This window comes from Oratosquilla oratoria, chromosome 18, assembly GCF_046742065.1.
Source record: "Oratosquilla oratoria isolate Oo_2021 chromosome 18, ASM4674206v1, whole genome shotgun sequence".
Classification (NCBI taxonomy): Eukaryota; Metazoa; Arthropoda; class Malacostraca; order Stomatopoda; family Squillidae; genus Oratosquilla; species Oratosquilla oratoria.
Genome location: NC_134794.1, coordinates 5,593,505 through 5,608,100, shown reverse-complemented (window position 1 = coordinate 5,608,100; position 14,596 = coordinate 5,593,505). Strand labels below are relative to the sequence as shown.

General features: G+C 43.9%; 1 protein-coding gene across 4 annotated transcripts in view; it reads right to left on the bottom strand.

Moving 5' to 3' along the window:
• Sou (required for meiotic nuclear division 5 protein souji) overlaps window positions 1–1,644 on the bottom strand; it is a 32,879-nt gene extending 31,235 nt beyond the window's left edge. The window contains exon 1 of one of the 4 annotated variants that reach the window (XM_076201421.1): window positions 1,426–1,644. In XM_076201421.1, the coding sequence (XP_076057536.1) occupies window positions 1,426–1,561 (136 nt within the window). In that variant the 5' untranslated portion in view covers window positions 1,562–1,644. The remainder of the gene's footprint in view (window positions 1–1,425) is intronic. The other 3 variants (XM_076201420.1, XM_076201423.1, XM_076201422.1) reach the window with 3 other exon arrangements.
• Between the last annotated feature and the right edge of the window lie 12,952 nt (window positions 1,645–14,596).

Here is a 14,596-nt window from a genome sequence, read left to right as displayed (position 1 = left end):
GATTAGCATTCCTGATCTAGGGACGACTAATTTAAGTACTGTAGTTATTGCACATACAGTGCTAGATAACCTTAACTTTAAATACTTGGTTTTACAATACTTATCAGGCACTCAATTATGGATCAAGTCCAAGAGGTAGGAGCCACATAACAGTCTCTTAGCATCCCACATGACTGAAATCAATTTGTAAGAATAACGAATTGGACCTGTTTTTAAGTAAATCGTAGTAGAAATGAGCAAATCAGAACCGATCTGTCAAGAGACAGAGCATTATTGAATTTGAGAGTTATGCTGTCCTTTTAAATATGTTGTCAAAATAATCTAATTGGAGTGCTGTTTGATTGTACTTGTGCAAAACATTGTAGTTTTATTTCTATACTTTGTCCTGTGTAGATCACACACCAAAGACAGAAAAAGTAATTTCCCATTGCCCAAACATGATAATATATCCCCCAAAGGATTGTATATATCTATATATAATATATATATATATATATTTACATATATATATATATATACATATTTACATATATATATATATACATATATATATATACATATATATATATACATATATATATATACATATATATATACATATATATATATATATATATATATATGTATACATACCTATATATATATATATATATATATATATATGAATGTATATATATATATATATATATATATATAAATATTCCTATGGTCATCCCATGGATTTTATATGGTACAATCCCTATTCTATTCTTGAACAATCCCTGGCTCAGTTTATTACAAAAGCCATCAAAAAATACTTTTAATTAATAATTCTTACAATAACAATGCTTTATTTTGAATGACAGTACAAACTAAAAACTGCCCCATTTTGTGCCCTACTTCACAACATATTCCAATTTGCCTGGAGGTTTTCCAATTTGTCAAAACAGGACTGATTTTCATAAATGTTTTCGGTTTTCATTCTGAAGTATTCCGTACAATAATAGGCACGCAATACTCCTACAATCTAAAAGCACGGCAAACAGATGCTCTGTTTCATGACAAATCAGTTCCAATTCACTAATTCCCACTCCTATTCAGTAAAAGCTGGTCCAGTTCACTATTCTTATGATTGGTGAAAAGGGCAGCATCCTGACAGTAATACCCTACACCAATTACCCCCAAAATTTAGTGAAATATTTACTTACTGACTGGTCTTTCTATGACTGTCACTGTGACTATGTAATACCATTAAGTCCTTTCTCAAATATTAAGAACTTCCTTCATTTTACTTCATAACTAATACCTTCTGTAGAAAACGCAAGTATCTAGTGTTACCTGACCACCACCAAATATCCTAGAACAACTCTGTTCATATCACTGGACAAAGTAATGCCAAATATAGAACTTCCAGTGTCTTTGTCCAAAATGAAATTAAACACTTACCTTGGTCAATTTCTCGCTTCAGGTTCTCTATGTCACTGCGAAGATTTGTCAGTGTGTTTGATGAATGTTCTGAAAATGCTGTAAATTTGGATAACACTTTATCAATATCACGCTCTACAGCTGTACACGCATCCATAATGTTCTTTATTGTTTTTCACAGTCCAGAGATTTGTTATGATGATACAATATAGACGGTGGAGCGGTGCAAGAAGAAACAAAATTTATGGAAACAAAATACGATCGGAACAAGGTATTACAAACGTTCTTGACTACTGCAGTTGATTCCGGTGTACATTATACTATTTGAGTACAATGACGCAGTATTTTTCGTTGTCACGCAATTGCAACAGAAATTAAACCGAATTTTGTGTTTTAAACATATTATAATGTTCCATTAGTATAAGCTAGATAATGAGCTCTCATACAAGAATGGTTCGTATTTATAGTTCCGCATTACTACAGAGTAAAATAACCTTTTCTGCTGTGGACGTTATCCTTCCAGCGATATAAGGGATAGTATAGGTGACCCTATTTCACTTGGATGAGATAGGATCATGTTTTGGTGCCGGCCGGTTGACCTTGAAACGTGTTCAGATACGATTAGTTCAAAACTTACATAAAAAAGTAAGTTAACGTTTCCATCCCAACTAGGAATTGTTTTTCAACAACATGCTTCGAGACTGTTTATTTTTTTAAACTATGGGGATGCCACAAACGCGAATGAAATATATAAATATACGTATCCAACTGCTCAATAACATACACTAGAATCGGCCTGAGAGATTTATGAATAAATTGCACTCATGCATAGGTAATATATGATGAATGAACGAAAAAATGGATACTATTGAGATAGTTGACATATTGCGAGTGAGCTTGTAGTGACGTGACGCATCCCACGACCCGTCACACACATAGTTCGCAAGCGTAAGTCGCAAGGACGTCCCGACCAGCCAGCGGTCAGCCAATCAGGAACTTGCAAAGCTCCTCACGTTCCCGCCAGCCTCCTTTAAAAGATCGGCGTTTCGCCGAGATGACCAGAACTGTCCCGCAACCTAACGCTGGCCTCTTCGCTGACGCTGGTGAGCGAGTTTACACTTCTAACATTTACACACAATTCCCAGTCGCGTAATTCTCTGTTTTCAGAGTTGTGATGGGAAGGAAATAGATCATACAACACCCGTCCGTCTACCCCTCCCTCGCACCGCCACTGAATCAACTCTTCTGGAACCCAAACCCAACCTGGGGAAAAACAGGCAACGCTCGCCCCACCTGTGGCTCATCAGGAACGCGCTCGCCAGCGGTGGTGGCGAGGAGTACATCTCTATTGCCGCTGCCGGTCTGGTTACGGACCGATCTCTTCGTTGACGTCGGCAGGCGGGTTTACACCGCCCGTCTGCCCCCCCTCGCACCGCCACTGGATCAGCTCTACAGGACTTCAAACCCAACCTGGGGAAAAACAGGCAACGCTCGCCCCACTTGTGGCTTATCAGGACTGCGCTCTACACGCGGGAAGTGAACTCAACTCACTTCCCGTAAGATACACACATACACCTCTCACGAACAGTGCCACAACACACGCACAAACATCTACACTTACTTTTTCTTCGACTAAAATTCGCTTCCTTTCTAACTTTCTCTTCTACTACATCTTCTCATTTCAGTTTACCTCCCACTAAAGATTTTTCCGTTTTTCCACCTTTCTCTACTACTACGCCTCCTACCATTTTCTAAACTTTCGTTGGTGATCCTAATCCTAACCCCGGCGTCAGCGCTGCCCTCCAAGCTCCCGGTCCATTTCTCCCGAGCCACGACCACCAATAAACCCCTAATCGCTCGCAATTCGCCCGGTGGCAATAGCCCTCTTTTATACACTACTATCTTTTTATTTTCTTACAGACATTCTTCCCCTCCCACAAAAACCGATCCCGCGCAAGCGAGGTGGTCTTTCCTAGAGATTCAGATTCAGATTCAGAACTGTGACTACCAGCACACACAACAACATCTCTTCGTCCAGCCTTCTAGCCGTCCCATCGAGCCTCGCCGTCATCATCTGCTACCGCCTCGCTGACGTTAGGCTCCACGTCCAGCTACAACCATAAGCTCCACTAAGCAGTGGCCTTAGTCCGAGCTTCACCTATATTTCTCATGTGACACTTCTAGTGTCGCACCTTGTGGCTATTTACCAAAAGAAAGAGATTAGATAGTTTGTGTTGATTTTCATTTGTCCTGCCGTTGTTCCGAACCAAATACTACTAAAAAGTGGTGACCCCGGTGAAGGACAACCAGGATTATGGAAAGCACACAAGTGAAACTTCCCAGTTTCTCCCGTGACTTGGAGAGCTGGCTAATTCACACAGAGGCCTACTTAGCCACTCAAGGTAACGTGCCGGACCTCCAAGCCTTCGGCGCGTACATTGCCGCTCTACCAACGGACATCATCGCCCTTGTCCGTAACGTCGTCTCCTCTCCTCCGCAAGAAGGCAAGTGTTTCGCCCTCAAGACTGCCTTGCGGAAGCTTTACACCAAGCCCGACGACCAGCTCTACCGAGATATCCAGCATAGTGAACTCGGCGACACCACCCCGTCACAATTATACAACCGTATGGCCGCCCTCAACACCCGGGCAAAGGTGTCATTGCCCAAGGAACTCCTCCGCTCCATTCACCTCTCCAAGATGCCGGACGCCCTCCACTTACACCTGGAAACTCTAGCCGGCGATAAGGACGACGAACAATACTGCGAAATAGCAGATAGATTGTTCCAACGTCATATCTCTGTACAAGTCCGGTCAGCCAGCAGCTTCCACCCCAATGACAAACCAGTGCAAAGTGTTCAGTGTAGTGACGAGCCAGGTGTTAGTGACATTAGTGCTGTGAGTGAAAACATTCCCGTGTCATATAGTGCTAGTGACCAAAGTGTGCAGCAGCTACGACAGGAAGTGGCCGACATGAAGACTTTGCTCAACCAGCTTTTAGCCGAGAAGGGAAGCCATCAACCACCACGTAGCCCCGCTCCACGACAGGATACCACCTGCTGGTACCATACCCGCTTCGGAGCCGAGGCGCTCAGATGCACGCAACCATGCAGCTGGTCGCAGGGAAACGCCAAACGCGGGGGTCGGTAACCACCCCTACCCCCGCTAACCATACCCACACCCTCCTCTCAGTGCATGATCGCCATTCTGGCCTATCCATCCTGGTAGACACAGGTTCAGCCGTCAGCATCATACCCCCGACGGAAGAACCCAACCACGGTACACGTTGGCCATCCTACGACCTACTTGCAGCCAACGGTACGCCCATCGCAACGCACGGCAGCCACCACAGCGTCCTGGAACTCCACGATGTCAAGTTCCCTTGGACGTTCGTCATAGCAGCGGTACAGCAACCCATCCTTGGCTACGACTTCCTCCAGCACTACAATATGGTAGTTAGCGCCAAGGACAACTGCTTGTACCATGGCACAACAAGCATACCAGGAACCACCACTAACGCAACTTCCCACCAGATATCGTCACTTCAGCCCGATGGCGATTATGCACGCATCCTGCAGGAGTTTCCCCAGCTAACATCGCCAGACAAGACCAACACCACCACCACCCCTCACAACATCATGCACCACATCCAGACATCTGGACCACCAGTATACAGCAACCCTCGACGACTTTCTCCAGAAAAGTCGGCCGCTGCCAAACAGGAGTTCCAAGAACTCCTAGACCAGGGCATCATCCAACCATCGAAGAGTGCTTGGGCATCACCACTCCACATGGTTCCCAAGCCACCCCCACCGCCCAACCAATGGCGGGCTTGCGGAGACTACCGTCAACTTAACCGCATCACGAAGCCCGACCGCTACCCCATCCCTCACGCTCAGGACTTCCACTTCAAGCTTCACGGGAGACAGGTCTTCTCTAAGATCGACCTGGTCAGGGCGTTTCATCAAATCCCTGTAGCGCCGGAAGACATCCAGAAGACAGCCATAGCCACTCCGTTCAGCCTCTTCGAATGAAAGATGATGGCCTTTGGCCTCCGGAATGCCGCCCAGACGTTCCAGAGTTTCATAGACCATGCCCTGAGAGACTTCGACTTCATCACCGTTTACATCGACGACATTCTCGTAGCCTCCGATACTCACGACCAGCACCGCCAACAACTCCGCCTCCTCTTCCGCCGCCTCCAAGATTATGGCCTCCGGGTACACCCGTCTAAGTGTCTCCTCGGAGTTTCATCTCTCGACTTCCTCGGACACCGTATCTCAACGGCAGGCCTGTATCCTCTCCCTCAAAAAATCGACACCATAAAAGACTTCCCACAGCCAACATCCATCAAAATGCTCCGACGATTCCTAGGAATCGTCAATTATTACCATAGATTCGTCCCCGACGCAGCTGCAAAACTCGCTCCCTTGAACGACCTCACGAAGAACCATTCCAAGCGGTCGGTCAAACCTGTGAAGTGGTCTTCCGAAGCGACCCGAGCATTCGGGCAAGTCAAGGCGGCAATCGCTGAGGCCGCCCGCTTATCCTACCCGGTAGCTCACGCCCCCACATTCCTTACCACCAATGCCTCTTCCTCAGCAATTGGCGCCGTCCTCCAACAGAAGATCAACGGCCAGCTCCAGCCTATCGCCTTTTTCTCCAAACGTCTGGACCCTCCTCAAATTCGCTACAGCGCCTTTGACAGGGAACTGCTAGCCATTGTCTCGGCCGTCAAGCACTTCCTTTACTTCCTTGAAGGCCGGCCTTTCGTCATCCTTACAGACCACAAGCCACTCGCCCATGCCCTAGACAGGGTCTCCGACCATCACTCCCCAAGAGTCTCTCGGCAGCTGTCATTCCTCTCCCAATTTGATACTCGAATTGAGTATATCAAGGGAGAGGATAACCAGGTGGCCGACGCCTTGTCTAGAATCACATCCAGCATCCTCACTGACCACAACATAGACTACTCACGCATCGCCGCATCTCAAAAAACGACAGTGAACTCCGCCTCTTACGTATGCACGAAACCTCATCCTTACAGCTAAGACAGCTTCCTAACAACCCTGTACCATTGTGGTGTGACGTCTCCACAGGCAAACCCCGCCCGTACATCCCCGCCTGCCACCGTAAGGACGTCTTCACCTCCTTCTATGACCACAGTCATCCGGGCATCCGCGCGACACAACGCCTCATCATGGATCGAGTCGTCTGGCCAGGCATCAACAAGGATGTCAGACAATGGACCCGGACCTGCCTCCCCTGCCAGACGGCCAAGGTTACGCGCCACGTCCACGCACCACTCCAGCGTTTTCCTACACCCACGGCACGTTTCCAGTCAGTCCATGTGGACATTGTGGGCCCCCTTCCGCCTTCTCGTGGCATGCGTTACCTCCTTACGTGTATCGACAAGTACACCAGGTGGCCAGAAGCGATCCCCCTTCCGGATATATCCGCCGAGACGACCGCCCGTGCTTTCCTCTCCGGTTGGGTATCCAGATTCGGCGCACCTCACATCATTGTTACCGATCGGGGCCCTCAATTCGAATCTGACCTATGGTCCACCCTCCTCAAGTTCCTTGGCACCAAACGCAACCGGACTACCGCTTACCACCCCCAAGCCAATGGACTCGTGGAACGGTTCCACCGCCAACTGAAGGAGTCGCTGAAGGCACAACCCTCATGCGACTGGGTCGATGCCCTTCCCCTGGTGCTTCTCACGATCCGCGTCACACCAAAGGTCGACAACGACATTTCCCCATCTCAGCTACTTTACGCTGAGAACCTTCGCCTCCCTGGGGAAATTGCCACGCCTGCCGCCGGCGATCCTGACCGTCACGCCCTCCTCCAACTTATCAAGGAGACATTCGCCAACACCCGTCCAACGCCCCCCTCGCCCACCACAACCTCAACCGGAGCACCTTCCCCCAGCCCTGTCTACAAGTGACTACGTCTTCCTCAGGCGAGACTCTAAACGAACTCCTCTTCAACGCCCATACGATGGCCCCTTCCGAGTCCTCACCAGATCAACAAAACACTTCGTGATCAACCGAGATGCCAAACCGGATCGTGTCTCCATTGACAGGCTCAAGCCGGCCCACCTCCCCACCACTCCCCCTACCAAACCTCCAGGGCCACTACAATACATCTTACAACATGGTCCTAACCCCATCCTCACCACCGAACCAAGTCATTCCCCACCCCCCGAAACAAAACTCTCCCCTCCAAACCAATACTCCCCTCCTGCCCCTAACTCCCCATCACCACAGCACCTGCAGCAGCCCCCCCCCCCCAAACTCACACAGATCACGTGTACGCGACGGCGAACCCTTATCCTTCTATCCCACAACCACACCCTTCTACAACTGTTCCCGGCACCCCTCAAGATCCATACTCAACCGACCTCCCATCACCAGGCCTCCGACCTCGACAACACCACCCTGCACTCGAGCCCCCTCCATCAAGGCCCTCCTCGCCAAACATGCCCCCTGACGGCATGACCACTCGTTCGGGGCGATTGATCCGAAGGCCAGACCGGTTCAAGTACGTCGCACGCGTCGCTCTCTATCCTCCTCGACGCCCGCTTTCGAAGAGCGGGGGGAGTGATGTAGTGACGTGACGCATCCCACGACCCGTCACACACATAGTTGGCAAGCGTAAGTCGCAAGGACGTCCCGACCAGCCAGCGGTCAGCCAATCAGGAACTTGCAAAGCTCCTCACGTTCCCGCCAGCCTCCTTTAAAAGGTTGGCGTTTCGCCGAGATGACCAGAACTGTGACTACCAGCACACACAACAACATCTCTTCGTCCAGCCTTCTAGCCGTCCCATCGAGCCTCGCCGTCATCATCTGCTACCGCCTCGCTGACGTTAGGCTCCACGTCCAGCTACAACCATAAGCTCCACTAAGCAGTGGCCTTAGTCCGAGCTTCACCTATATTTCTCATGTGACACTTCTAGTGTCGCACCTTGTGGCTATTTACCAAAAGAAAGAGATTAGATAGTTTGTGTTGATTTTCATTTGTCCTGCTATTGTTCCGAACCAAATACTACTACAAGCTTAACAAATAAAAAACAGTAAAATTGAAAGCAACATGTATATATAAATATACTCATACATACTGTAACTATATGTATGTATGTATGTATGTATGTATGTATGTACGTATGTATGTATGTACGTATGTATGTATGTATGAATGTATGTATGTATGGTGATCTACCAGGTGCCTAAGTGGAGTTGGAAAAGCCGTTATTACTATCTGTTTGACACGCAATACTTCCGCATACACAATTTATTACAATTATCAAATGGCACTAGCATACAAAACAGACAAACGTATTTGGAAATAAATCATTGCACGTAACGTTACATGCACCAACTCACACGACAAATTGGCTCTTATCACATACTACAAAAACACTAGTCTCAAGCCTTATCATGAGAAACAACTTGATCAAAGACAACAATGTCCTTAAACAGACTAATGTGGTATACCAGCTCACTTGCCCACAAGAAGGTTCTGAAGTTCTATATGACACAAGCACACAATAAAATTCCTACCAGACAAGATCTAATCAACAACACAAAAATACTAACAGTGCAACAATCACAAGAAACTTTTAGAAATTTACATCTCACGATACACCCCAATCATCAATATGCAGACTGACACATTTATTTCAGCTACACAACTTGGCTGCATGGTAACAACGAACGTCCTTCTCTGACCAAATGTCCTGCTATCACCCGCTAATACGAAGTCCCCACCCTCCTTGACCTGAAGTCCAGTTCAGCCTACCTCTCCTAGTATCTTCATGTCTATTACCCAAGGATGTCGTAATAGACGAAAACGCTTAGTATTCCGAACTTTAATTTCCCTGTAGTTTCTGCATGATCATTTACTCACGCGTTTTTCTTTTTTATGTGTGATTGTTTTTGCAATATCTATATCTAAATACTGATCTATATGTTTATTTTTACTTACCTGAAGATGGTTGTATGAGTCAACCGAAAACTGTTTTATATTTTTTTGGAAGGTTCTATCGAATAACACCATGGAACTCGGAAGCCTTGTGTTTAACCTCGTAAAATCGGGAAAATCACTAAGATAGTGGATACAGAATTAGCTCTGGTCTTCAATCAAACATATCTTCATGAGAAATTACTGCCCATTTATACCAATATATATATATATATATAATATATATATATATATATATATATATATATATATATATATATATATATATATATATGTAACATTATTTACAAAACGTAGCAGATAAAGTAATGTGATAGGAGAAAACCTGGAGACTGAGCAAAAGGTATGTGTTAATTTAGTTAACAAGAAAAAAACAAGAGTTGATCTCGATTACAAACAGAATTAGCTCTGCAACACAATGGAAATGGCCAGCTCAGTCCGCTCGTGACCTCAGATCAGTCCGCTCGTGACCTCAGCTCAGTCCGCTCGTGACCTCAGCTAGAGACCTCGTTTTTCTGCACAGACACCAGCTAGCGAATACCTGTGAAATTTATATCTCCGAATAGTGTTAAGTGATTCTGTTGTGTTTTTGTGATTGTATACGTATAGCGCTATACAGTTACAGATACAAGATAAAGTGCAGTGTTCTATTTAAATTCAAAACAGTTTTCTGTTACCGTACTCCAAAGGTAGGAGAAATAGTATAAGGTAAGCAGAGTAAGCTTCGCGTATTTAGTTTATTAGAGACCGATTTGATTTTTTGTTGTTGTTGATTTGTATTTTCTCTTTGCCGTTTTTATTGCTGAAGGGGGAGCGAAATGGCTTGTGAAGGTTGCGTGAACCTAGAGGTCCGTCTCAGGATGTGTGAGGAGGAAATTCGTCTTCTCAGGAGTGCGCTCCGTGAGAAGAGTGAACCCTCCCCACAACCCAAAGAGCGTTCCACTTCTTCACCTACTGTCACTGCCATGAGCGAGTGGCGCTCCGTGGGGACCCGTTTGTCGAGCCCGCGTTCGGTAGACGTGTGCCCTGTGGAGAAACCGCTGGCTCTAGTCAATCGTTTTGCTCTACTGGAGGATGAAGTGGCTGAAAACCAGGAGTTCTTGGTGGTGGGGGATTCCATGGTTCGAGGCTATGACGACATCCTGCAGCGGAAGACTAAGCGACGTTGCAAGCTTGTATGTCAACCGGGCCGTGGGATCGTCGATTGTACCCGGTCCATCAGGGAGCAAGGACGGAAGAACACGGTTACGATTGTTCATACGGGAAGTAACGATGTAGGTAGGGTGAGATCAGAGGAGCTTGTTCGGAATTACAAGGTCCCCCTTCAGGAGATGAAGGAACGTGGGAGCCGTCACGTAGTCTGTGGGATCCTCCCGAGGATCTACGCAGGCTCGTGTTGGAACAGTAGAGCCATAGGGATCAATGATAGGATATCGCAGTTGTGCACACACTTGGGATACCACTTTCTTGATCCTTGGTATCTCTTTTCTAGGCGCCATGACCTTTACGCTTCTGATGGGATCCACCTTACCTGCAGAGGCAAAGATGTTCTTACAAACCTCATTGTGGGAGTTTGTAATGAACTAGCTCCTTTTTTAGGGTAGAAGCCCAAAGGGAAGGGGAAATAGAATGTACTTGGGAAAACAGTGTAGAGTATAGCATTAATGTAGAACAATGTGCCAGTATAGGACAAAATATAATTTTAGGATATAATGTCGCTAGAGGACGAAATGTCACATTAGGATATAATGTCATAGGACAAAATGTCGCAATGGGATGTAATGACAGTGGAGGACAAAAGATCACGATGGGAAGTAATGATAGTGGAGAACAAAATATCACGATAGGATGTAATGATAATGGAGGAGAAAATATCACGGTAGGATATAATGTCAGTGAAAGCCAAAATATAATTTTAGGAAGGGATACCGGACAGAATGTCAATGAAGGCCAAAATATCATGATAGGATGTAATGTCGCTAGAGGACGAAATGTCACATTAGGATGTAATGTCATAGGACAAAATGTCACAATGGGATGTAATGACAGTGGAGGACAAAAAATCACGATGGGAAGTAATGATAGTGGAGAACAAAATATCACGATAGGATGTAATGATAATGGAGGAGAAAATATCACGGTAGGATATAATGTCAGTGAAGGACAAAATATAATTTTAGGAAGGGATACCGGACAGAGTGTCTATGAATGCCAAAATATCAAGATAGGACGTAATGACAGTGGAAGACAAAAGATCACGATGGGATGTAATTATAGTGGAGGAAAAAATATCACGGTAGGATATAATGTCACTGGAGGACAAAATATAATTTTAGAAAGGGATGCCGGACATAATGTCACTGAACCACGGGAGGCCGGCGTGAATCACGGTGACGTAGGGGGACAAAATGTATAAAAGAGATCGGATGACCGTGATCGACCAGATGTCCGTGATGGGGGAAATGTTAATTTTGATAGGAGAAATATTAATGAGGCATTGAATGTCAATGAAGGGCCAAATTATAATAATATAGAGCAAGGTATAAATAAAAAACAAAATGATAATATAAGACATGATATTGAAACTCAAAATGTGTCAAAAAGAAACAATCACGAGTTTCTTAAAACCATGTACTTTAATGCTCGTAGTATTAGGAACAAATTTCAAGAAATACAGGCGTATGTCAAAAGCGAAAATCTCGGTATGATAGGAATAACTGAGACATGGTTAAATAGTACAGAGTTCGAAGCTGAATTTAATATTGCGGGATTTAAACACTTTCATCAGGATAGAAACCACAAGAAAGGTGGGGGTGTTCTATTGTACGTTAAAAACAATGTTCATGCTTGTGTTTTAGAGAAAGTGAAACAGGATGCATATGATAGTTTGTGGGTTGAGTTAACCCAAACAAATGGAAAAAAAAATGAATATAGGTGTAATATATAGGCCAAAGACATTATCATTAGCAGACGACAAACTGTTATTTCAAGAACTGTCTAGTTTCTGCAACCGGGATTTATTGATAATGGGCGATTTCAATTTTACTGACATTAATTGGATGACCCTTGAACATGGCCATATAGGTAGTCGCTTGATTGATTTTCTTGGTGACAATTACTTAATTCAGCATGTAAAAGAGCCCACAAGATATGGAAACTTACTCGATCTTTTGATCACTAGCCGCGAAAGCATGGTAAGTGATGTAGAAGTCGGTGAATCTGTTGCAAATAGCGATCACAACTTAGTCAGATTCAAAATCCTAAACAATTTTAGAATAGATACTTGTGCTTCTAAAATACCCGATTTCAGTAAAGCTCAGTTCATAGGACTACGTCAGGAGCTTCAGCTTATAGATTGGGAGGCAAAATTAAACGAAAGGCCTGTAGATCAGATGTGGGAAATATTTCAAAATACGCTCACTAAGATGATTCAAACTTACATTCCTTTTAAGGACAGACGTCCCCCAAATCAGGCTCGCCCAAAGTGGCTCGACAAAGAAACTGAAAAAAAGTATTGCTAGAAAGAGACAGGCTTATAAGAAATATAAGTGCTCGGGTGCATCTAATGACTATGAAAGTTATGTATCAATACAGAGAGATTTAAAAAAGACAATAAGAAAAAGAAAACGACAATACGAAATGAACATCGCTGATAAATCCAAAGAGAATTCCAAAGAATTCTATAGTTACATTAGAGATAAAAAGGTTGTTAGGAATCACATTGGTCCACTATTATCTGCTGACGGTCAACTTGAATATTCAAATGAAGGAATGTGTAATATCTTAAACAATTATTTTAGCTCGGTATTCGTAAACGAAACACCTCAAAGTGAATTCCAAACTGGAACCTGTGAAAAGTCTGGGGTAAACTTACTCACTACGGTAAATATAACAAAAGAAAAAATTAAAAGGTGTATAGACAAACTCAAAGTTAATAAAACACCAGGCCCTGACGGTTGGCATCCAAGAATCTTAAAGGAAATGAAAAATGAGATTGTCGTTCCATTAGAAATTATTTTCAAGAAATCCATCATATCCGGAGATGTCCCAAGAGAATGGAAGCTAGCTAACGTTACTCCCATATTCAAAAAAGGTGACAAAAAGAAACCAAATAACTATAGGCCTATAAGTTTGACTTCAATCGTAGGAAAAATAATGGAAACTATCATCAGAGATGCTATCGAACATCATTTAGAAAGTAACCGTTTGATAAATGATAGCCAGCATGGTTTCAGGCGGAAACGTTCTTGCGTGACTAACTTACTCGAATTCTACAACACAGTTATCTCGAATTATGACAAAAGAAACAATATAGATTTAGTATATCTAGACTTTGCAAAAGCTTTCGATACCGTCCCACACGAAAGACTACTTACTAAATTAGCTTTGCATGGAATAAATGGTAGCCTATTAGGTTGGACTAGTAATTGGTTGAATGGTCGAAAACAGAGAGTTGTTTTAAATGGAAAAACTTCTGGATGGAAAAGTGTTGCAAGTGGAGTTCCTCAGGGTTCCGTTCTTGGGCCACTTCTATTCATAGTATATATAAATGATATAGACCATGGACTAAGATATACTGTTTCCAAATTTGCTGATGATACAAAACTGTGCGGAGTGGCAAATGATCACTCAAACCAATTAGATATTCAAGAATATTTAGATAAATTACAGCAATGGTCTGAAAAGTGGCTAATGAAATTTAACACAAGTAAATGCAAGGTAATGCACATAGGTAAAAATAACAGTAAGTACGATTACAAGTTATTTGGAAATTCGTTAACAAAAGTGGATAGTGAAAAAGATCTCGGCGTAATTATCAGTAACGACCTCAAATCATCCAAGCAGTGTATTTCAGCCTCTGAGAAAGCAAATAAGATTCTGGGACTGATTGCGCGATCTTTTGATTTCAAAAGTCCATCACTCATTAACAAGCTATATAAATCGTTAGTTCGTCCACATTTGGAATATGCTGTTTCCGTATGGTCACCGAATCTCATTAAAGACATTGACAGACTGGAAAAAGTACAACGGCGAGCCACAAAACTGATTCCAAATATCAAAAATAAATCATACGAAAATCGACTAAAACATATGAATCTGTTTTCCCTAAAAAAAGCGTAGACTCAGAGGTGACTTGATACAGGTCTTTAAGATTTTAAAGGGAATTGACAACATCAAAAGTGACAAAATTTTCACATTGAATGAGAA